This window comes from Lampetra fluviatilis, unplaced genomic scaffold (assembly GCF_964198595.1).
Source record: "Lampetra fluviatilis unplaced genomic scaffold, kcLamFluv1.1 SCAFFOLD_706, whole genome shotgun sequence".
Classification (NCBI taxonomy): Eukaryota; Metazoa; Chordata; class Hyperoartia; order Petromyzontiformes; family Petromyzontidae; genus Lampetra; species Lampetra fluviatilis.
In genome coordinates this window covers 29,370-54,238 of record NW_027620866.1, presented here as the reverse complement: position 1 = coordinate 54,238, position 24,869 = coordinate 29,370, and the positions used below count along the sequence as shown (strand labels likewise).

Below are 24,869 nucleotides of genomic sequence, written 5' to 3'. Positions count from 1 at the left end.
CACCCCACCCATCCACCCACCCCACCCATCCCACTCACCCACCCATCCACTCACCCACCCATCCACTCACCCACCCACCCATCCACCCACCCACCCATCCACTCACCCCACCCATCCCACCTCCACCCACCACCACCCACCACCCACCCACCCATCCACTCACCCACCCATCCACTCACCCACCCACCCACTCACCCCCACCACCACACACCCACCCACTCACCCACCCACCCACTCACCCACCCCACCCCCACTCACCCACCCACCCACCCACTCACCCACCCACTCACCCACTCACCCACCCTCACCACTCACCCACCCACTCACCCACCACTCACCCACCACCACCACCCACCCACCCACTCACCACCCACCACCCACCCACTCACCCACCACCCACCCACTCACCCACCCACACTCACCCACCCACTCACCACCCAGCCACTCACCCCACCCACCACACCACCCATCCACTCACCCACCCACCACTCACCACCCACTCACCCACTCACCACCCACTCACCCACTCACCTCACCCACCCACCCACTCACCCACCCATCCATCACTCACCCACCCCATCCACTCACCCACCCACCACTCACCCACCCACCCACTCACCACCACCACCCACCCACCCACTCCACCCACCCACCCACCCATCCACCCACCCACCCATCCACTCACCCACCCATCCACCCACCCACCACACCCACCCACCCACCCATCCACTCACCCACCCATCCACTCACCCCACCCACTCCATCCACTCCACCCACCTCACCCACCCACTCACCCACCACCCACTCACCCACCCACCCTACCACTCACCCACCCATCCTCACCCACCCACATCACCCACACAACCACCCACCCACCCACTCACTCACCCACCCACCCACTCACCCACCCACTCACCTACTCACCCACCCACTCACCCACTCACTCCACCCACTCACCCACCCACCTCACCCACTCACCCACCCACTCACCCACCCACTCACCCACCCACCCACTCCCACCCACTACACCCACCCACCCACTCACTCACCCACTCACCACCACTCACCCACCCACCCACTCACCCACCCACTCACCCACCACTCCCACCTACTCACTCACCCACTCACCCCATCCACTCACTCACCCACTCACCCACTCACCCACCCACTCACCCACTCACCCACCCACTCACCCACCCACCCATCCACTCACCCACCCATCCACTCACCCACCCATCCACTCACTCACCCACCCACCCATCCACTCACCCACCCACCCACTCACCCACCCACTCACCCATCCACCCACCCACCCCACCCATCCACCCACCCACCCACCCACCCACCACCATCCACCCACCCACCCATCCACCCACCCACCCACCCACCCATCCACCCACCCACCCATCCACTCACCCCACCCACCCACTCACCCACCCACCCACTCACCCACCCTCCACATCACCCATCCACTCACCCATCCACATCACCCACCCACCCCACTCACCCACCCACTCACCCACCCACTCACCCACTCACCCACCCACTCACCCACCCCACTCACCCACTCACCCACCCACCCACTCACCCCACCCACCCACTCACCCACCCACTCACCCACCCACTCACCCACCCACCCACTCACCCACCCACCCACCCACTCACCCACCCACCACTCACTCACCACCCACTCACCACCCACTCACCCACCCACCCACCCACCCACTCATCCACCCACCTACTCACTCACTCACCCACACTCACCCACTCACCCACCCACTCACCCACTCACCACCCACCCATCCACTCACCCACCCACTCACCCACCCACCCACTCACTCACCCACTCACCCACCCACCCACTCACCCACCCACTCACCCACCCACCCACTCACTCACCCACTCACCCATCCCACCCACCCACCCACTCACCCACACACTCACCCACCACCCATCCACCACCCACCCACCCACTCACCCACCCACCCATCCACCCACCCACCCATCCACTCACCCACCCATCCACTCACCCAACCACCCACACACCCACCCACCCATCCACCCACCCACCCATCCACCCACTCACCCACTCACCCACCACCCACCCACCCACCCACTCACCCACCCACTCACACCCACTCACCCACCCACTCACCCACCCACTCACCCACTCACCCACCCACTCACCCACTCACCCACACCACTCACCACCACTCACCCACTCACCCACCCACTCACCCACTCACCCACCCACCCACTCATTCACCCACCCACTCACCCACCCACTCACCCACCCACTCACCCACCCACCCACTCACCCACCCACTCACCCACTCACCCACCCACTCACCCATCCACTCACTCACCCACTCACCCACTCACCCACCCACTCACCACTCACCCCCCCACTCACCCACCCACCCATCCACTCACCCACCCATCCACTCACCCACCCATCCACTCACTCACCCACCCACCCACCCACTCACCCACCCACTCACCCACCCATCCACCCACCCACCCATCCACCCACCCACCCACCCATCCACCCACCCACCCATCCACCCACCCATCCACTCACCCACCCACTCACCCACCCACCCACTCACCCACCCATCCACCCATCCACTCACCCACCCACCCACTCACCCACCCACCCACTCACCCACCCACCCACTCACTCACCCACTCACCCACCCACTCACCCACCCACTCACCCACTCACCCACACTCACCCACTCACCCACCCACTCACCACCCACCCACCCACCACTCACCCCATCCACCACCACCCACCCACCCATCCACTCACCCACTCACCCACCCACCCACTCACTCACCCACTCACCCACCCACTCACCCACCCCACTCACCCACCCACCCACCCACTCACCCACTCACCCACTCACCCACCCACCCACTCACCCACTCACCCACACACTCACCCACCCACCCACTCACCCACTCACCCACCCACTCACCCACTCACCCACCCACTCACCCACCCACCCACCCACCCATCCACTCACCCACCCACTCACCCACCCACCCACCACCCACTCACTCACCCACTCACCACCCACTCACCCACCCACCCACTCACCCACCCACCCACCCACTCATCCCACCCACCCACCTACTCACTCACTCACCCACTCACCCATCCACTCACTCACCCACTCACCCACTCACCCACCCACTCACCCACTCACCCACCCACCCATCCACTCACCCACCCATCCACTCACCCACCCCATCCACTCACTCACCCACCCACCCATCCACTCACCCACCCACCCACTCACCCACCCACCCATCCACCCACCCACCCATCCACCCACCCACCCACCCACCCATCCACCCACCCACCCACCCATCCACCCACCCACCCATCCACTCACTCACCCACCCACCCACTCACCCACCCACCCATCCACTCACCCACCCACCCACCCACTCACCCACCCACCCACTCACCCACCCACCCACTCACTCACCCACTCACCCACCCACCCACTCACCCACCCACCCACTCACCCACACACTCACCCACTCACTCACTCACTCACCCACTCATCCACCCACCCACTCACTCACTCACGCACCCACTCACTCACTCACCCACCCACTCACCCACCCACTCACTCACCCACTCACTCACTCACCCACCCACTCACTCACTCACCCACTCACTCACCCACCCACTCACCCACTAACTCACTCACCCACTCAGCCACTCACCCACTCACTCACCCACTTACTCACTCACCCACTCACTCACCCACTCACTCACCCACTCAGCCACTCACCCACTCACTCACCCACTCACTCACCCACTCACCCACTCACTCACCCACTCACCCACTCACCCACCCACCCATCCACTCACCCACCCACTCACCCACCCACCCACTCACTCACCCACTCACCCACCCACCCACCCACCCACCCACTCACCCACCCACCCACTCACTCACCCACTCACCCACCCACTCACCCACCCACCCACTCACCCACACACTCACTCACCCACCCATCCACTCACCCACCCACCCACTCACCCACCCACCCATCCACCCACCCACTCACCCACCCACCCACTCACCCACCCATCCACTCACCCACCCACAAATCCACCCACCCATCCACCCACTCACCCACTCACCCACTCACCCACCCACTCACCCACCCACTCACCCACTCACCCACCCACTCACCCACCCACTCACCCACCCACTCACCCACTCACCCACCCACTCACCCACCCACTCACCCACTCACCCACCCACCCACTCACTCACCCACTCACCCACCCACTCACCCACTCACCCACCCACTCACCCACCCACTCACCCACTCACCCACCCACTCACCCACCCACCCACCCACTCACTCACCCACCCACCACCCACTCACCCACTCACCCACTCACCCACTCACCCACCCACTCACCCACTCACCCACCCACCCATCCACTCACCCACCCACCCACTCACCCACCCATCCACCCACCCACCCCCTCACCCACCCACCCAGCATGAGTATGTTCCGCATGGACGTGCTCACCTAACCTACTTGCTGTACCTCACCCCCCGTAGACTTGCGAGCAGCTGAGTGCCGAGGCGAGGAGCCTGCAGCTGTTCCGCCAGTACCTGTCCCTGGCTCGCCACTCGCTCACCATCACCGCCCCCAACTCCCCAGACCACGCCCCCAACTCGCCAGACCACGCCCCCAACTCGCCAGACCACGCCCCCTGCTCGCCAGGCCACGCCCCCAACTCGCGGAGCCTCGAGCTCGATCTGCGGGACCTCGTGCGGCACATGAACACGAAGGTGACGTCACCAACTCGCTCACCACTCGCTCACTCACCACTCACCCACAGACTCACCCACAGACTCGCTCACCACTCACCCACCACTCACTCACCACCTCACTCACCACTCACCCACCACTCACTCACCCACTCACCCACCCACTCACCCACCCACTCACCCACTCACCCACCCACTCACTCACCCACTCACTCACCCACCCACCCACCCACTCACCCACCCACACCCACCACCCACTCACTCACACTCCACCTCACTCACCCACTCACTCACCCACCCACCCACCCACCCACCCACTCACTCACCCACCCACTCACCCACCCACTCACTCACCCACCCACCCACCCATTCACTCACCCACTCACTCACCCACTCACCCACCCCCCCACCCACCCACTCACTCACCCACTCACTCACCCACCCACCCACCCACCCACTCACTCACTCACTCACCCACTCACCCACCCACTCACCCACCCACCCACTCACTCACCCACTCACTCACCCACCCACCCACCCACTCACTCACTCACCCACTCACCCACCCACCCACTCACTCACCCACTCACCCACTCACTCACCCACTCACTCACCCACTCACCCACCCACCCACCCACTCACCCACCCACTCACTCACTCACCCACCCACCCACCCACCCACTCACCCACCCACTCACCCACTCACTCACCCACCCATTCACCCACCCACCCACCCATTCACTCACTCACCCACTCACTCACCCACTCACCCACCCCCCCACCCACCCACTCACTCACCCACCGACTCACTCACCCACTCACCCACCCACCCACTCACTCACTCACTCACCCACCCATCCACTCACCCACTCACCCACCCCCCCACCCACCCACCGACTCACTCACCCACTCACCCACCAACCCACTCACCGCACTCACCCACTCACCCACCTACCCACCCACTCACTCACTCACTCACCCACCCACCCACCCACTCACTCACTCACCCACCCACCCACCCACTCACGCACCCACCCACCCACTCACTCACTCACCCACTCACCCACCCAATCACTCACCCACTCACCCACCCACCCACTCACCCACCCACTCACTCACCCACTCACGCACCCACCCACCCACTCACTCACTCACTCACCCACCCACCCACCCACCCACTCACCCACCCACCCACTCACCCACCCACCCACCCACCCACTCACCCACCCACCCACTCACCCACCCACCCACTCACTCACCCACTCACCCACCCCCCCCCACCCACCCACTCACTCACCCACTCACCCACCCACTCACTCACTCACCCACCCACTCACTCACTCACCGCACCCACCCACTCACTCACCCACCCACTCACTCACTCACCCACTCACCCACCCACTCACCCACCCCCCCACCCACCCACTCACTCACGCACCCCACCCACCCACTCACTCACTCACGCACCCACCCACTCACTCACCCACCCACTCACCCACCCACCCACCCACTCACTCACCCACTCACTCACCCACTCACTCACCCACCACCCACCACCCACCCACTCACCCACTCACCCACTCACTCACCCACTCACTCACCCACTCACCCACCCACCCACCCACTCACTCACCCACTCACCCACTCACTCACCCACTCACCCACCCACTCACCCACCCACTCACTCACCCACTCACTCACCCACCCACCCACTCACTCACCCACTCACCCACCCACTCACTCACTCACTCACCCACCCACCCACTCACTCACCCACCCACCCACCCACTCACCCACCCACTCACTCACCCACTCACCCACCAACCCACTCACTCACCCACTCACCCACCCCCCCCCCCACCCACCCACTCACTCACTCACGCACCCACTCACTCACTCACCCACCCACTCACTCACCCACTCACCCACCCACCCACCCACTCACTCACCCACTCACCCACCCACTCACTCACTCACGCACCCACCCACTCACTCACTCACCCACCCACCCACTCACTCACTCACCCACTCACCCCACCCCCCCACCCACCCACTCACTCACTCACTCACCCACCCACTCACTCACCCACCCACTCACTCACCCACCCACTCACCCACCCACCCACCCACCCACTCACTCACTCACCCACCCACCCACTCACTCACTCACCCACTCACCCACCCACTCACTCACCCACCCACTCACCCACCCACCCATTCACTCACCCACTCACTCACCCACTCACCCACCCCCCCACCCACCCACTCATTCACCCACTCACTCACCCACCCACCCACTCACTCACTCACCCACTCACCCACCCACTCACCCACCCACTCACTCATCCACTCACTCACCCACCCACCCACCCACTCACTCACTCACCCACTCACCCACCCACTCACTCACCCACTCACTCACCCACTCACTCACCCACTCACTCACCCACTCACTCACCCACTCACCCACCCACTCACTCACCCACTCACCCACCCACTCACCCACCCACTCACCCACCCACTCACTCACCCACCCACCCACCCACTCACCCACTCACCCACCTAACTCACCCACCTAACTCACCCACTCACTCACCCACTTCACTCACCCACCCATTCACCCACCCACCCATTCACTCACCCACTCACTCACCCACTCACCCACCCCCCCACCCACCCACTCACTCACCCACCGACTCACTCACCCACTCACCCACCCACCCACTCACTCACTCACCCACTCACTCACCCACCCATCCACTCACCCACTCACTCACCCACCCCCCCACCCACCCACTCACTCACCCACCGACTCACTCACCCACTCACCCACCCACCCACTCACTCACTCACCCACTCACTCACCCACCTACCCACCCACTCACTCACTCACCCACCCACCCACTCACTCACCCACTCACTCACCCACTCACCCACCCACTCACTCACCCACTCACCCACCCACCCACCCACTCACCCACCCACTCACTCACCCACTCACGCACCCACCCACTCACTCACTCACCCACCCCCACTCACTCACCCACTCACCCACCCCCCCCCCACCCACCCACTCACTCACGCACCCACCCACTCACTCACCCACCCACCCACTCACTCACCCACCCACTCACTCACTCACCCACTCACCCCACCCACTCACTCACTCACCCACCCACTCACTCACTCACGCACCCACCCACTCACTCACCCACCCACTCACTCACCCACTCACCCACCCACTCACCCACCTCCCCACCCACCCACTCACTCACGCACCCCACCCACCCACTCACTCACTCACGCACCCACCCACTCACCCACTCACCCACCCACCCACCCACCCACTCACTCACTCACCCACCCACTCACTCACTCACCCACTCACTCACCCACTCACTCACCCACTCACTCACTCACTCACCCACCCACCCACTCACCCACTCACCCACTCACTCACTCACCCACCACTCACCCACTCACTCACCCACTCCACTCACCCACTCACCCACTCACCCACCCACTCACTCACCCACTCACTCACCCACCCACCACTCACTCACCACTCACCCACCCACTCACTCACCCACCCACCCACCCACCCACTCACTCACCCACCCACCCACTCACGCACCCACCCACACTCACCCACTCACTCACCCACTCACCCACCCACCCCACCTCACTCACCCACTCACCCCCCCCCCCACCCACCCACTCACTCACGCACCCACCCACTCACTCACTCACCCACCCACTCACTCACCCACTCACCCACCCACCCACCCACTCACTCACCACTCACCCACCCACTCACTCACTCACTCACAGCACACCCACTCACTCACTCACTCACCCACCCACTCACTCACTCACCCACTCACCCACCCTCCACCCACCCACTCACTCACTCACTCACCCACCCACTCACTCACTCACCCACCCACTCACTCACCCACCCACCCACCCACCACTCACTCACCCACCCACCCACTCACTCACCACTCACCCACCCACTCACTCACTCACCCACTCACCCACCCACTCACCCACCTCCCCACCCACCCACTCACTCACTCACGCACCCCACCCACCCACTCACTCACTCACGCACCCACCCACTCACCCACCTCACCCACCCACCCACCCACCCACTCACTCACACCACTCACACCACCCACTCACTCACCCCCCCTCACCCACCCACTCACTCACCCACTCACTCACTCACCCACCCACTCACCACTCACTCACTCACTCACCCACCCACTCACTCACCCCATCACTCACCACTCACTCACTCACTCACTCACCCACTCACTCACCCACTCACCCACCCACCTCACCCACTCACTCACCACACTCCACTCCACACCACTCACTCACACCACTCACTCACTCACTCACCCACTCACTCACCCACTCACTCACCCACCCACCACCCCCACCCACTCACTCACCCACTCACTCACCCACTCACCACCCTCACTCACTCACCACCTCATCACCACCCACCCACCCACTCACTCACCCACTCACCACCACCACCCACTCACTCACCCACTCACTCACTCACTCCACTCACCCCACTCACTCACCCACTCACTCACCACTCACCCACCACTCACCCACTCACCACTCACCACCCACTCACTCACCACCACCCACCCACTCACTCACTCACCACCCACCCACCACTCACCCACTCACTCACTCACCCACCCACCCACTCACTCACCCACTCACTCACCACTCACCCACTCACCCACTCACTCCACACTCACCCACTCACTCACCCACCACTCACTCACCCTCACCCACCCACCACTCACTCACACCACCCACTCACACCTCACTCCACCCACACACTCACTCACTCACTCACTCCACCCACATCACCCACTCCACTCCACTCACTCACCCACTCACACACTCACCCACCCACTCACCCACCCACTCACTCACTCACCCACTCACTCCACCCACCCACCCACCCACTCACTCACTCACTCACCCACTCACTCACCCACTCACTCACCCACTCACCCACCCACCCACCCACCCACTCACTCACCCACTCACTCACCCACCCACCCACCCACCCACTCACTCACCCACTCACCCACCCACTCACTCACTCACCCACCCACCCACCCACTCACTCACCCACCCACCCACTCACGCACCCACCCACTCACCCACTCACTCACTCACCCACTCACCCACCCACTCACTCACCCACTCACCCCCCCCCCACCCACCCACTCACTCACGCACCCACCTACTCACTCACTCACCCACCCACCCACTCACTCACCCACTCACCCACCCACCCACTCACTCACCCACTCACCCACCCACTCACTCACTCACTCACGCACCCACCCACTCACTCACTCACTCACCCACCCACTCACTCACTCACCCACTCACCCACCCCTCCACCCACCCACTCACTCACTCACTCACCCACCCACTCACTCACTCACCCACCCACTCACTCACCCACCCACCCACCCACTCACTCACCCACCCACCCACTCACTCACTCACTCACCCACTCACCCACCCACTCACTCACCCACTCACTCACCCACTCACTCACCCACCCACCCACTCACTCACCCACTCACCCACCCACTCACCCACCCACTCACTCACTCACCCACTCACTCACTCACCCACCCACCCACCCACTCACTCACTCACTCACCCACTCACTCACCCACTCACTCACCCACTCACTCACCCACTCACCCACCCACCCACTCACTCACCCACTCACTCACTCACCCACCCACCCACTCACTCACTCACCCACTCATCCACCCACCCACTCACTCACGCACCCACTCACTCACTCACCCACCCACTCACCCACCCACTCACTCACCCACTCACTCACTCACCCACCCACTCACTCACCCACCAACCCACCCACTCACTCACCCACCCACTCACCACTCCTCTGTCTCTCTCTCCCCGTAGATCTCCTCAATGTGCCCCCCCGGGCCCCCTGGTGGAGGTGGTCCCCCTGGTGGAGGCGGTCCCCCTGGTGGAGGCGGTCCCCCTGGTGGAGGCGGTCCCCCTGGTGGAGGTGGTCCCCCTGGTGGAGGAGGAGGCGTGCACCTCCACGAGGGGTACGCGTCGCCCGGGTTCTGGGCGGGGCCTGACGCGGCCCTCAGGGCGCTGCTGCTGCTCAGGGAGCTGCGCACGCAGCTCCACAAGACGCTGCGCACGCTCGCACGAATATAGCTACAGCTACACACACAGCTACAGCTACACACACACAGCTACACACACACAGCTACAGCTACACACACAGCTACACACACAGCTACACTACACACACAGCTACAGCTACACACACAGCTACACACACACACAGCTACACTACACACACAGCTACAGCTACACACACAGCTACACACACACACAGCTACACACACACACAGCTACACACACAGCTAAACACACAGCTACACACACAGCTACACACACACAGCTACAGCTACACACACACACAGCTACACACACACACAGCTACACACACAGCTACACACACAGCTACACACACAGCTACAGCTACACACACACACAGCTGCAGCTACACACACAACTACACTACACACACAGCTACACACACACACAACTACACTACACACACAACTACACTACACACACAACTACACTACACACACACAGCTACAGCTACACACACAGCTACACACACAACTACACTACACACACAACTACACTACACACACAACTACACTACACACACAACTACACTACACACACAACTACACTACACACACAGCTACACTACACACACAACTACACTACACACACAACTACACTACACACACAACTACACTACACACACAACTACACTACACACACAGCTACACTACACACACAGCTACACTACACACACAACTACACTACACACACAGCTACACTACACACACAACTACACTACACACACAACTACACTACACACACAACTACACTACACACACAACTACACTACACACACAACTACACTACACACACAACTACACTACACACACAGCTACACTACACACACAACTACACTACACACACAACTACACTACACACACAACTACACTACACACACAACTACACTACACACACAGCTACACTACACACACAACTACACTACACACACAGCTACACTACACACACAGCTACAGCTACATATACAGCTACACACACAACTACACTACACACACAACTACACTACACACACAGCTACACTACACACACAACTACACTACACACACAACTACACTACACACACAACTACACTACACACACAACTACACTACACACACAACTACACTACACACACAACTACACACACAGCTGCACACAGATACACTACACACACAGCTACACACACAGCTACACACACAGCTACACACACACAGCTACACACACAGCTACACACACACAGCTACACACACACAGCTACACACACACAGCTACACACAGATACACCACACACACAGCTACACACACAGCTACACACACACAGCTACACACACACAGCTACACACACACAGCTACACACACAGCTACACAGCTACACACACACAGCTACACACACACAGCTACACACACAGCTACACACACAGATACACACACAGATACACTACACACACAGCTACCCACACAGCTACACACAGATACACTACACACACAGCTACACACACAGCTACACACACACAGCTACACACACACAGCTACACACACACAGCTACACACACAGCTACACACAGATACACTACACACACAGCTACACACACAGCTACACACACAGCTACACACAGATACACCACACACACAGCTACACACACACAGCTACACACACAGCTACACACACACGGCTACACACACACAGCTACACACACACAGCTACACACAGATACACTACACACACAGCTACACACACAGCTACACACACAGCTACACACACAGATACACACACAGATACACTACACACACAGTTACACTACACATACAGCTACACACACAGCTACACACAGATACACTACACACACAGCTACACACACAGCTACACTACACACACAGCTACACACAGATACACTACACACACAGCTACACACACAGCTACACACACAGCTACACACACAGCTACACACAGATACACTACACACAGCTACACACACAGCTACACACACAGCTACACACACAGCTACACACAGATACACTACACACACAGCTACACACACAGCTACACTACACACACAGCTACACACACACAGCTACACACAGATACACTACACACAGCTACACTACACACAGATACACTACACACACAGCTACACACACAGCTACACACAGATACACTACACACACAGCTACACACACAGCTACACACACAGCTACACACAGATACACTACACACACAGCTACACACACAGATACACACACAGCTACACACACAGATACACTACACACACAGCTACACACACAGCTATAGCTACACACACAGCTACAGCTACACACACACAGCTACACACAGCCACACTACACACAGCTACACACAACTACAACTACACACAGCTGCAGATACAACTACAGCTACAACTGCAGCTACTGTGTGTGTGAGTGGGGGGAGTGGTGGTGCAGTGGTTAGCGCACTGTGAGTGGGGGGAGTGGTGGTGCTCGCTACTGACAGCACTTGCCCCTCTAGCACTGCGTGCACTACCTGGGGAACCTTTGTCTGTGTGTAGCACTCACCCACACACGCGGATGTCGACTGATTTATTTATTGATATTTAATTCTCGCTACATAATTTATTGATATTTAATTGTTATTTAATGAGCTGGTTTGTGTTTACATGGTGTGTGTGTGTCAGTGTGTGTGTGTCTGTGTTTACATGGTGTGTGTGTGTCAGTGTGTGTGTGTCTGTGTTTACATGGTGTGTGTGTGTCAGTGTGTGTGTGTTTGTGTGTGTGTCTGTGTTTACATGGTGTGTGTGTGTCTGTGTCTGTCAGTGTGTGTGTGTCAGTGTATGTCTGTGTGTTTGTGTGTGTGTCTGTGTGACTGTCTGTGTTTGTGTTTACATGACGTGTGTGTGTCTGTGTGTGTGTCTGTGTGTGTCTGTGTGACTGTGTGTGTCTGTGTGTGTGTGACTGTGTGTGTGACTGTGTGTGTGTCTGTGTGTGTCAGTGTGTGTGTCTGTGTGACTGTGTGTGTCAGTGTGTGTGTGTGTGACTGTGTGTCAGTGTGTGTGTCAGTGTCTGTGTGTGTGTCAGTGTGTCTGTGTGACTGTGTCTGTGTGTCTGTGTGTCAGTGTGTGTGTCTGTGTGTCTGTGTGTCAGTGTGTGTGTGTCTGTCACTGGTGAGGGGGGAACAACTTTGTATGTAGGGGACTGCAGAGCGTGGGCAGCTGTGTGAAGTGGCGGCCCGAGTGGGTCTCGTCTCGTGGTGGCGCTTCGTTTCAAGTCTCGAGAATAAAAACTCGCGTCTCACGGCGGCGGTGATGGTGGTGGTCGTGGTGGTGGCGGTGGTCGTGGTGATGGTCGTGATGGTGGTGATGATGATGGTGGTGATGATGGTGATGATGTTGGTGGAGATGGTGGTTGTGATGGTGGTGGTTGTGATGATGGTGGTGATGGTGATGGTTGTGATGGTGATGACGGTGGTGATGGTGTAAAAAAGGTGCCAGTTTTGTTGCCAGATAAAAGGGTAAAACACCAATTATTATATGTTTCTACTGGAAAGTGAGGTTCCAATGGCGTGTGGACCTCCCCAGCTGTGAGACCCCACGGATCTCTAGCCGCGCTTCACAGAGACGACAACAACAACACCACGTGGGGCTGGCCGAGAGGTGGTAGCGGCTCACACCACGTGGCTGATATCAACATCATCACCATCAACAACATCATCATCACCACCAACATCACCACCACCCTCACCACCACCAACCTCACCACCACCAACCTCACCACCACCAACATCACCATCACCACCACCACCCTCAGCAGCACCACCACCCTCAGCGCGTGCCGAAGACATGAAACTGGGAACTGAAACGTCGCGGACTTTTGACGGCGAAATCTGCGCCCGTCGACTGAAGCGAATTCCCGCCCGCGGCCTGCGGCCTACGCGCTCAGGCGAAGCCTGCGGTCGTCGTGGCAACGGAGGGGCGGGGCGGTGGGGGGGGGGCAGGTGTCACGGTCACGTGACCGCCCCACCGGGCTTCCCCCGCCCCCTCCGCGGCACCTGGGGGTGACGTCAGCGCAGCGCGTGGAGGGGAGAGCGAAGAGAGAGCTAATAGAGAGTTAAGAGAGAGAGGGGGGAGAGCTAAGAGAGAGGGGGGAGAGCGTGGAGATGAGAGAGCTAAGAGAGAGGGGAGAGAGAGCTAAGGGAGAGTTAAGGGAGAGTTAAGGGAGAGAGCTAAGAGAGAGAGGGGGGAGAGCTAAGAGAGAGGGGGGAGAGCGTGGAGATGAGAGAGCTAAGAGAGAGGGGAGAGAGAGCTAAGGGAGAGTTAAGGGAGAGTTAAGGGAGAGAGCTAAGAGAGAGAGGGGGGAGAGCGAAGAGAGAGGGGGGAGAGCGTGGAGATGAGAGGAGAGAGCTAAGAGAGAGGGGAGAGAGAGCTAAGAGAGAGGGGAGAGAGCTAAGGGAGAGCTAAGGGAGAGCTAAGGGAGAGCTAAGGGAGAGTTAAGGGAGAGCTAAGGGAGAGCTAAGGGAGAGCTAAGGGAGAGCTAAGGGAGAGCTAAGGGAGAGCTAAGGGAGAGCTAAGAGAGAGCTAAGGGAGAGCTAAGGGAGAGCTAAGGGAGAGCTAAGGGAGAGCTAAGGGAGAGCTAAGAGAGAGCTAAGGGAGAGTTAAGGGAGAGCTAAGAGAGAGCTAAGGGAGAGCTAAGGGAGAGTTAAGAGAGAGCTAAGAGAGAGAACTAAGAGAGAGAGCTAAGAGAGAGTTAAGGGGAGAGCTAAGAGAGAGCTAAGGGAGAGTTAAGAGAGAGTTAAGAGAGAGCTAAGAGAGAGCTAAGAGAGAGCTAAGGGAGAGTTAAGGGAGAGCTAAGGGAGAGCTAAGAGAGAGCTAAGGGAGAGTTAAGAGAGAGCTAAGAGAGAGCTAAGGGAGAGCTAAGGGAGAGCTAAGAGAGAAAACTAAGAGAGAGCTAAGAGAGAGCTAAGGGAGAGCTAAGAGAGAGCTAAGGGAGAGCTAAGAGAGAGAACTAAGAGAGAGCTAAGAGAGAGCTAAGGGAGAGCTAAGATAGAGCTAAGGGAGAGCTAAGGGAGAGCTAAGGGAGAGCTAAGGGAGAGCTAAGGGAGAGCTAAGGGAGAGCTAAGAGAGAACTAAGAGAGAGCTAAGGGAGAGCTAAGAGAGAGCTAAGGGAGAGCTAAGAGAGAGCTAAGGGAGAGCTAAGGGAGAGTTAAGAGAGAGCTAAGAGAGAGCTAAGGGAGAGCTAAGGGAGAGCTAAGAGAGAGCTAAGGGAGAGCTAAGGGAGAGCTAAGGGAGAGCTAAGGGAGAGCTAAGAGAGAACTAAGAGAGAGCTAAGGGAGAGCTAAGAGAGAGCTAAGGGAGAGCTAAGGGAGAGCTAAGGGAGAGTTAAGAGAGAGCTAAGAGAGAGAACTAAGAGAGAGAGCTAAGGGAGAGCTAAGGGAGAGCTAAGGGAGAGCTAAGAGAGAGCTAAGGGAGAGCTAAGAGAGAGAACTAAGAGAGAGCTAAGGGAGAGCTAAGGGAGAGCTAAGGGAGAGTTAAGAGAGAGCTAAGAGAGAGAACTAAGAGAGAGAGCTAAGAGAGAGCTAAGGGAGAGCTAAGGGAGAGCGAAGGGAGAGCTAAGAGAGAGCTAAGGGAGAGCTAAGAGAGAGAACTAAGAGAGAGCTAAGGGAGAGCTAAGGGAGAGCTAAGAGAGAGCTAAGGGAGAGCTAAGAGAGAGAACTAAGAGAGACCTAAGGGAGAGCTAAGAGAGAGCTAAGGGAGAGCTAAGGGAGAGAACTAAGAGAGAGCTAAGGGAGAGCTAAGAGAGAGCTAAGGGAGAGCTAAGGGAGAGCTAAGAGAGAGCTAAGGGAGAGCTAAGAGAGAGAACTAAGAGAGAGCTAAGGGAGAGCTAAGAGAGAGCTAAGAGAGAGAACTAAGAGAGAACTAAGAGAGAGCTAAGGGAGAGCTAAGGGAGAGCTAAGGGAGAGAACTAAGAGAGAGCTAAGGGAGAGCTAAGGGAGAGATAAGAGAGAGAACTAAGAGAGAACTAAGAGAGAGAACTAAGAGAGAGCTAAGGGAGAGCTAAGAGAGAGCTAAGGGAGAGCTAAGGGAGAGCTAAGAGAGAGAACTAAGAGAGAGCTAAGAGAGAGCTAAGGGAGAGCTAAGAGAGAACTAAGAGAGAGAACTAAGAGAGAGCTAAGGGAGAGCTAAGAGAGAGCTAAGGGAGAGCTAAGGGAGAGCTAAGAGAGAGAACTAAGAGAGAGCTAAGAGCGAGCTAAGGGAGAGCTAAGAGAGAACTAAGAGAGAGCTAAGAGAGAGCTAAGGGAGAGCTAAGAGAGAGCTAAGGGAGAGCTAAGGGAGAGCTAAGAGAGAACTAAGAGAGAGCTAAGAGAGAGCTAAGGGAGAGCTAAGAGAGAGCTAAGGGAGAGCTAAGGGAGAGCTAAGAGAGAACTAAGAGAGAGAACTAAGAGAGAGCTAAGGGAGAGCTAAGAGAGAGCTAAGGGAGAGCTAAGGGAGAGCTAAGAGAGAGAACTAAGAGAGAGCTAAGAGAGAGCTAAGGGAGAGCTAAGAGAGAACTAAGAGAGAGCTAAGAGAGAGCTAAGGGAGAGCTAAGAGAGAGCTAAGGGAGAGCTAAGAGAGAGCTAAGGGAGAGCTAAGGGAGAGCTAAGAGAGAGCTAAGGGAGAGCTAAGGGAGAGCTAAGGGAGAGCTAAGGGAGAGCTAAGAGAGAACTAAGAGAGAGCTAAGGGAGAGCTAAGGGAGAGCTAAGAGAGAGCTAAGGGAGAGCTAAGAGAGAACTAAGAGAGAGCTAAGAGAGAGCTAAGGGAGAGCTAAGAGAGAGCTAAGGGAGAGCTAAGAGAGAGCTAAGGGAGAGCTAAGGGAGAGCTAAGGGAGAGCTACGGGAGAGCTAAGGGAGAGCTAAGGGAGAGCTAAGAGAGAACTAAGAGAGAGCTAAGGGAGAGCTAAGGGAGAGCTAAGGGAGAGCTAAGAGAGAGCTAAGAGAGAGAACTAAGAGAGAGCTAAGGGAGAGCTAAGGGAGAGCTAAGGGAGAGCTAAGGGAGAGCGTGGATCGCTGTGCAAATGAAGTCGTGAGAATGACACTCGAGGCGGGAAATTCCGCACAGATGGATTTTTTGTGTCGCGACTAAAATTGATTCACTTTGAATAAAGTTTGGGTTTTTTACAGAGACAAAGATCCCCCGTGTAGCCTCTAGCAGGCTGCAGGGGCAAGTGCTGTCACACACTACAGAGGCAAAGATCCCCCGTGTAGCCTCTAGCAGGCTGCAGGGGCAAGTGCTGTCACACACTACAGAGACAAAGATCCCCCAGGTAGCCTCTAGCAGGCTGCAGGGGCAAGTGCTGTCACACACTACAGAGACAAAGATCCCCCAGGTAGCCTCTAGCAGGCTGCAGGGGCAAGTGCTGTCACACACTACAGAGACAAAGATCCCCCGTGTAGCCTCTAGCAGGCTGCAGGGGCAAGTGCTGTCACACACTACAGAGGCAAAGATCCCCCGTGTAGCCTCTAGCAGGCTGCAGGGGCAAGTGCTGTCACACACTACAGAGACAAAGATCCCCCAGGTAGCCTCTAGCAGGCTGCAGGGGCAAGTGCTGTCACACACTACAGAGACAAAGATCCCCCAGGTAGCCTCTAGCAGGCTGCAGGGGCAAGTGCTGTCACACACTACAGAGACAAAGATCCCCCGTGTAGCCTCTAGCAGGCTGCAGGGGCAAGTGCTGTCACACACTACAGAGGCAAAGATCCCCCGTGTAGCCTCTAGCAGGCTGCAGGGGCAAGTGCTGTCACACACTACAGAGGCAAAGATCCCCCAGGTAGCCTCTAGCAGGCTGCAGGGGCAAGTGCTGTCACACACTACAGAGACAAAGATCCCCCGTGTAGCCTCTAGCAGGCCGTAGGGGCAAGTGCTGTCACACACTACAGAGACAAAGATCCCCCAGGTAGCCTCTAGCAGGCTGTAGGGGCAAGTGCTGTCACACACTACAGAGACAAAGATCCCCCAGGTAGCCTCTAGCAGGCTGTAGGGGCAAGTGCTGTCACACACTACAGAGACAAAGATCCCCCAGGTAGCCTCTAGCAGGCTGTAGGGGCAAGTGCTGTCACACACTACAGAGACAAAGATCCCCCAGGTAGCCTCTAGCAGGCTGTAGGGGCAAGTGCTGTCACACACTACAGAGACAAAGATCCCCCAGGTAGCCTCTAGCAGGCTGCAGGGGCAAGTGCTGTCACACACTACAGAGACAAAGATCCCCCAGGTAGCCTCTAGCAGGCCGTAGGGGCAAGTGCTGTCACACACTACAGAGACAAAGATCCCCCGTGTAGCCTCTAGCAGGCCGTAGGGGCAAGTGCTGTCACACACTACAGAGACAAAGATCCCCCAGGTAGCCTCTAGCAGGCTGTAGGGGCAAGTGCTGTCACACACTACAGAGACAAAGATCCCCCAGGTAGCCTCTAGCAGGCCGTAGGGGCAAGTGCTGTCACACACTACAGAGACAAAGATCCCCCGTGTAGCCTCTAGCAAGCCGTAGGGGCAAGTGCTGTCACACACTACAGAGACAAAGATCCCCCAGGTAGCCTCTAGCAGGCTGTAGGGGCAAGTGCTGTCACACACTACAGAGACAAAGATCCCCCAGGTAGCCTCTAGCAGGCCGTAGGGGCAAGTGCTGTCACACACTACAGAGACAAAGATCCCCCGTGTAGCCTCTAGCAGGCCGTAGGGGCAAGTGCTGTCACACACTACAGAGACAAAGATCCCCCAGGTAGCCTCTAGCAGGCTGTAGGGGCAAGTGCTGTCACACACTACAGAGACAAAGATCCCCCAGGTAGCCTCTAGCAGGCCGTAGGGGCAAGTGCTGTCACACACTACAGAGACAAAGATCCCCCGTGTAGCCTCTAGCAGGCCGTAGGGGCAAGTGCTGTCACACACTACAGAGACAAAGATCCCCCAGGTAGCCTCTAGCAGGCTGTAGGGGCAAGTGCTGTCACACACTACAGAGACAAAGATCCCCCAGGTAGCCTCTAGCAGGCCGTAGGGGCAAGTGCTGTCACACACTACAGAGACAAAGATCCCCCGTGTAGCCTCTAGCAAGCCGTAGGGGCAAGTGCTGTCACACACTACAGAGACAAAGATCCCCCAGGTAGCCTCTAGCAGGCTGTAGGGGCAAGTGCTGTCACACACTACAGAGACAAAGATCCCCCAGGTAGCCTCTAGCAGGCCGTAGGGGCAAGTGCTGTCACACACTACAGAGACAAAGATCCCCCGTGTAGCCTCTAGCAGGCCGTAGGGGCAAGTGCTGTCACACACTACAGAGACAAAGATCCCCCAGGTAGCCTCTAGCAGGCTGCAGGGGCAAGTGCTGTCACACACTACAGAGACAAAGATCCCCCAGGTAGCCTCTAGCAGGCTGCAGGGGCAAGTGCTGTCACACACTACAGAGACAAAGATCCCCCAGGTAGCCTCTAGCAGGCTGCAGGGGCAAGTGTTGTCACACACTACAGAGACAAAGATCCCCCAGGTAGCCTCTAGCAGGCTGTAGGGGCAAGTGCTGTCACACACTACAGAGACAAAGATCCCCCAGGTAGCCTCTAGCAGGCTGCAGGGGCAAGTGCTGTCACACACAACAACGACAAAGATCCCCCGTGTAGCCTCTAGCAGGCTGCAGGGGCAAGTGCTGTCACACACTACAAACACAAAGACCCCCCAGGTAGCCTCTAGCAGGCTGTAGGGGCAAGTGCTGTCACACACTACAAACACAAAGACCCCCCAGGTAGCCTCTAGCAGGCTGCAGGGGCAAGTGCTGTCACACACTACAAACACAAAGACCCCCCAGGTAGCCTCTAGCAGACTGCAGGGGCAAGTGCTGTTGTTCGTCAGCGCCTGCGAAGGGCGGCAGGGCACACGAGGGGGGGGGGGGCAACACGACGCCCGGCCGCCTTTGTCTCCCCAGTGGTGACGTTCACTACACACCAGGTGCTCATGTGAGGCTGAGTCTCCACATCACAATCACAGACACACACACACACAGACACACACACACAGACACACACACATACAGACACACACACACAGACACACACACACACAGACACACACACACACACAGACACACACACACACAGACACACACACAGACACATACACAGACACACACACAGACAGACACACACAGACAGACACACACACACACACAGACACACAGACAGACACACAGACACACACACAGACACACACACACAGAGACCCACAGACTCACCACCACAGACTCACCACAATCTGTGTCTGTCGCCTGATCAAGCTGGTTGTTGTTGTGCTTTAGAAACGTGACGCTACTCAGGTTGTGATTATATTGTATTATCTGTTCCATCTGCGTGGCATTGACAACCCTCACGAGTTGCCTGTGTCGGGTGGCGGCGAGTTTCACGACACAACATTCACACGACATTCACACCACATTCACACGACGTTCACACGACATTCACACAACATTCACACAACATTCACACGACAATCACACAACGTTCACACAACACTCACACAACATTCACACGACATTCACACAACATTCACACGACATTCACACAACATTCACACGACATTCACACGACATTCACACAACATTCACACAACATTCACACGACATTCACACAACATTCACACAACATTCACACGACATTCACACGACATTCACACAACATTCACATGACATTCACACGACATTCACACAACATTCACACGACATTCACACAACATTCACACGACATTGACACGACATTCACACGACATTCACACGACATTCACACGACGTTCACACGACACTCACACAACATTCACACGACATTCACACGACATTCACACGACATTCACACAACGTTCACACGACATTCACACGACATTCACACGACATTCACACAACATTCACACGACATTCACACAACATTCACACAACATTCACACGACATTCACACAACGTTCACACGACACTCACACAACATTCACACGATATTCACACGACATTCACACACACACCTCTCTTCTGACAGCCGTGTGGAGCTCTCTCGCCCTCTGGTGGCCAAAATCCGAAGCAACGTGCATCACAGGGCAAGAGGCAAAGGGGCCGCCGCCCATAAATGACGTCACGCACCTAAACATGTGACGTCACATCAAATTGCGCAACTTTAACTAAATATAGACAACGCGTTTTTCTACTTAACTAAATCGACTTTTTAATAATTAAATCGACTTTTTAATAATTAAATCGACTTTGTAATAAATGTTGTCTCCTACAACATCAGAGTGCAGCGCCACATTAACTACGCACTACAATGACAACACACACAGACAAAGATCCCCCAGGTAGCCTCTGGCAGGCTGTAGGGGCAAGTGCTGTGAGTATTTAATTTTGAAAATGGAACTATGGTTTTGGGGGGGGGGGGGGGGCAGAGCTTCGTGACGTCATATTTGAGGGGGGGGGGTCTGACTTCTTGTGACGAGGGGCCGTCCATAAATGACGTCACGCGATTTTGGACGATGTTTGACCCCCCCCCACCCCTCGTCACACGGCGTCACAAGAAGTCAGACCCCCCCCCCTCAAATATGACATCACGAAGCTCTGCCCCCCCCCCCCCCCAAAACCATATTTCCATTTTCAAAATTAAATACTCACAGTACTTGCCCCTACAGCCTGCTCGAGGCTACCTGGGGGAGCTTTGTCTGTGTGTGTAGGTGCTGCTACTCGCCACTAACAGCACTTGCCCCTACAGCCTGCTAGAGGCTACCTGGGGGATCTTTGTCTGTGTTTTAGTTTGTGTGAACGATTATCGTGAGTCGCGATAATCGTGAAGCTCGAATATCGTGCGTCACGATTATCGTGAAACTCGATTATCGTGAGTCACGATTATCGTGCGTCACGATTATCGTGAGTCACGGTTATCGTGAGGCACGAATATCGTGAGACTCGAATATCGTGAATCGCGATTATCGTGAGTCGCGATTATCGTGAATCGCGATTATCGTGAGTCGCGATTATCGTGAATCGCGATTATCGTGAGGCTCGAATATTGTAAGACTCGAATATCGTGAATCGCGATTATCGTGAGTCGCGATTATCGTGAATCGCGATTATCGTGAGGCTCGATTATTGTAAGGCTCGAATATCGTGAATCGCGATTATCGTGAATCGCGATTATCGTGAGTCGCGATTATCGTGAGGCTTGAATATTGTAAGACTCGAATATCGTGAGTCGCGATTATCGTGAGTCGCGATTATCGTGAGTCGCGATTATTGTGAGTCGCGATTATCGTGAGTCGCCGCCCCTCCCGTGTTGGGGCAGCGCTGTGGCGCCCTCTTGTGGCGGCCTGGCGCTGGGGTCCGCGGCAATGTTGCCTCGGCAGCAACACAGTTTGGGGTCCGCGGCAATGTTGCCTTGGCAGGAGCACAGCTAACCAGGCGACGTTTCGTGAAGCGGACCTTCCTCATGGCACCTGAATAGATTAGACGGATGGGTGAGTGGGTGAGTGGGTGGGTGAGTGGGTGAGTGGGTGGGTGAGTGGGTGAGTGGGTGGGTGAGTGGGTGAGTGGGTGGGTGAGTCGGTGAGTGAGTGGGTGAGTGGGTGGGTGAGTCGGTGAGTGGGTTAGTCGGATATTGGTTGAGTGAGTGGGTGGGTGTGTGAGTAGGTGAGTGGGTGGGTGAGTGGGTGGGTGAGTGGGTGGGGGAGTGGGTGAGTGGGTGGGTGAGTGAGTGAGTGGGGGAGTGGGTGGGTGAGTGGGTGACTGAGTGGGTGGGTGAATGGGTGAGTGGATGAGTGGGTGACTGAGTGGGTGGGTGAATGGGTGAGTGGATGAGTGGGTGACTGAGTGAGTGGGTGAGTGAGTGGGTGAGTGAGTGGGTGATCGGTGGATGAGTGAGTTGGTGAGTGAGTGAGTCGGATATTGGTTGAGTGGGTGTGAGTAGGTGAGTGGGTGAGTCGGTGGGTGAGTGGTTGAGTGGGTGGGTGAGTGGCTGAGTGAGTGAGTGAGTGGGTGGGTGAGTGGGTGGATGAGTGAGTTGGTGAGTGAGTGAGTCGGATATTGGTTGAGTGGGTGGGTGTGTGAGTAGGTGAGTGAGTGGGTGGATGAGTGGGTGACTGAGTGGTTGAGTGAGTGGGTGACTGAGTGAGTAGGTGAGTGGGTGGGTGAGTGAGTGACTGAGTGGGTGGGTGAGTGGGTGACTGAGTGAGTAGGTGAGTGAGTGGGTGGGTGGTCAATTCCTCGAAACGTCTAATCGACGCACGTTCCATGAAGAAGGCTCCTTACCCGGAACGAGCACCATTATTTATTTATTTCCCGCACGCTGTTTCTCGTTTCTCGCGACTCCGTGGAGATTCGGAAGTGGGCGGGGCGTCGTTTGACGCGGACCCCAACGCCGCTTGCCTCATGAGTCAGGGCGCGAGTTCAAACCCCTGCTGTGGGGAAATGGAATATTTGTAATTTAATATAATTATTTCATAATTAATAGTTTTATTATTCTGCATTCCTGTATTTTAGTTCCTCGTTTATTTCATGAAATAAATGATTTTTTTTACATAAAGCTGAACTAAAACTCTTGTTTTATATTTGACCAGGTAGGGGTGTCCCCCACTGAGCGATTGATTTTGATCAGGGTCAGGATTGACTCTGGATGAGGAATCCGATGATCTGTAAAGCTGTTTGCTCACAGATGCAACACAAACAGGACACAAATACGACAGGGGAGTCAGAGTACACAGATACCTTAAACAATCTCCACAACTCACTCACACTCACTCACTGTGTGTGTGTTGGTGTGAGCAGCAGCTGTAAGAACCCCGTGAGCTCTGGAGGAGT

At 56.9% G+C, this 24,869-nt stretch overlaps 1 protein-coding gene across 1 annotated transcript; it reads left to right on the top strand.

Moving 5' to 3' along the window:
* Positions 1-4,598: 4,598 nt before the first annotated feature.
* Positions 4,599-11,095, top strand: LOC144954456 (uncharacterized; the record flags this gene model as incomplete). Its single annotated transcript, XM_078884956.1, has 2 exons — positions 4,599-4,832; positions 10,800-11,095. Coding segments are annotated over 2 exons (501 nt in total), but the record flags the coding sequence as incomplete, so codon positions are not given.
* Between the last annotated feature and the right edge of the window lie 13,774 nt (positions 11,096-24,869).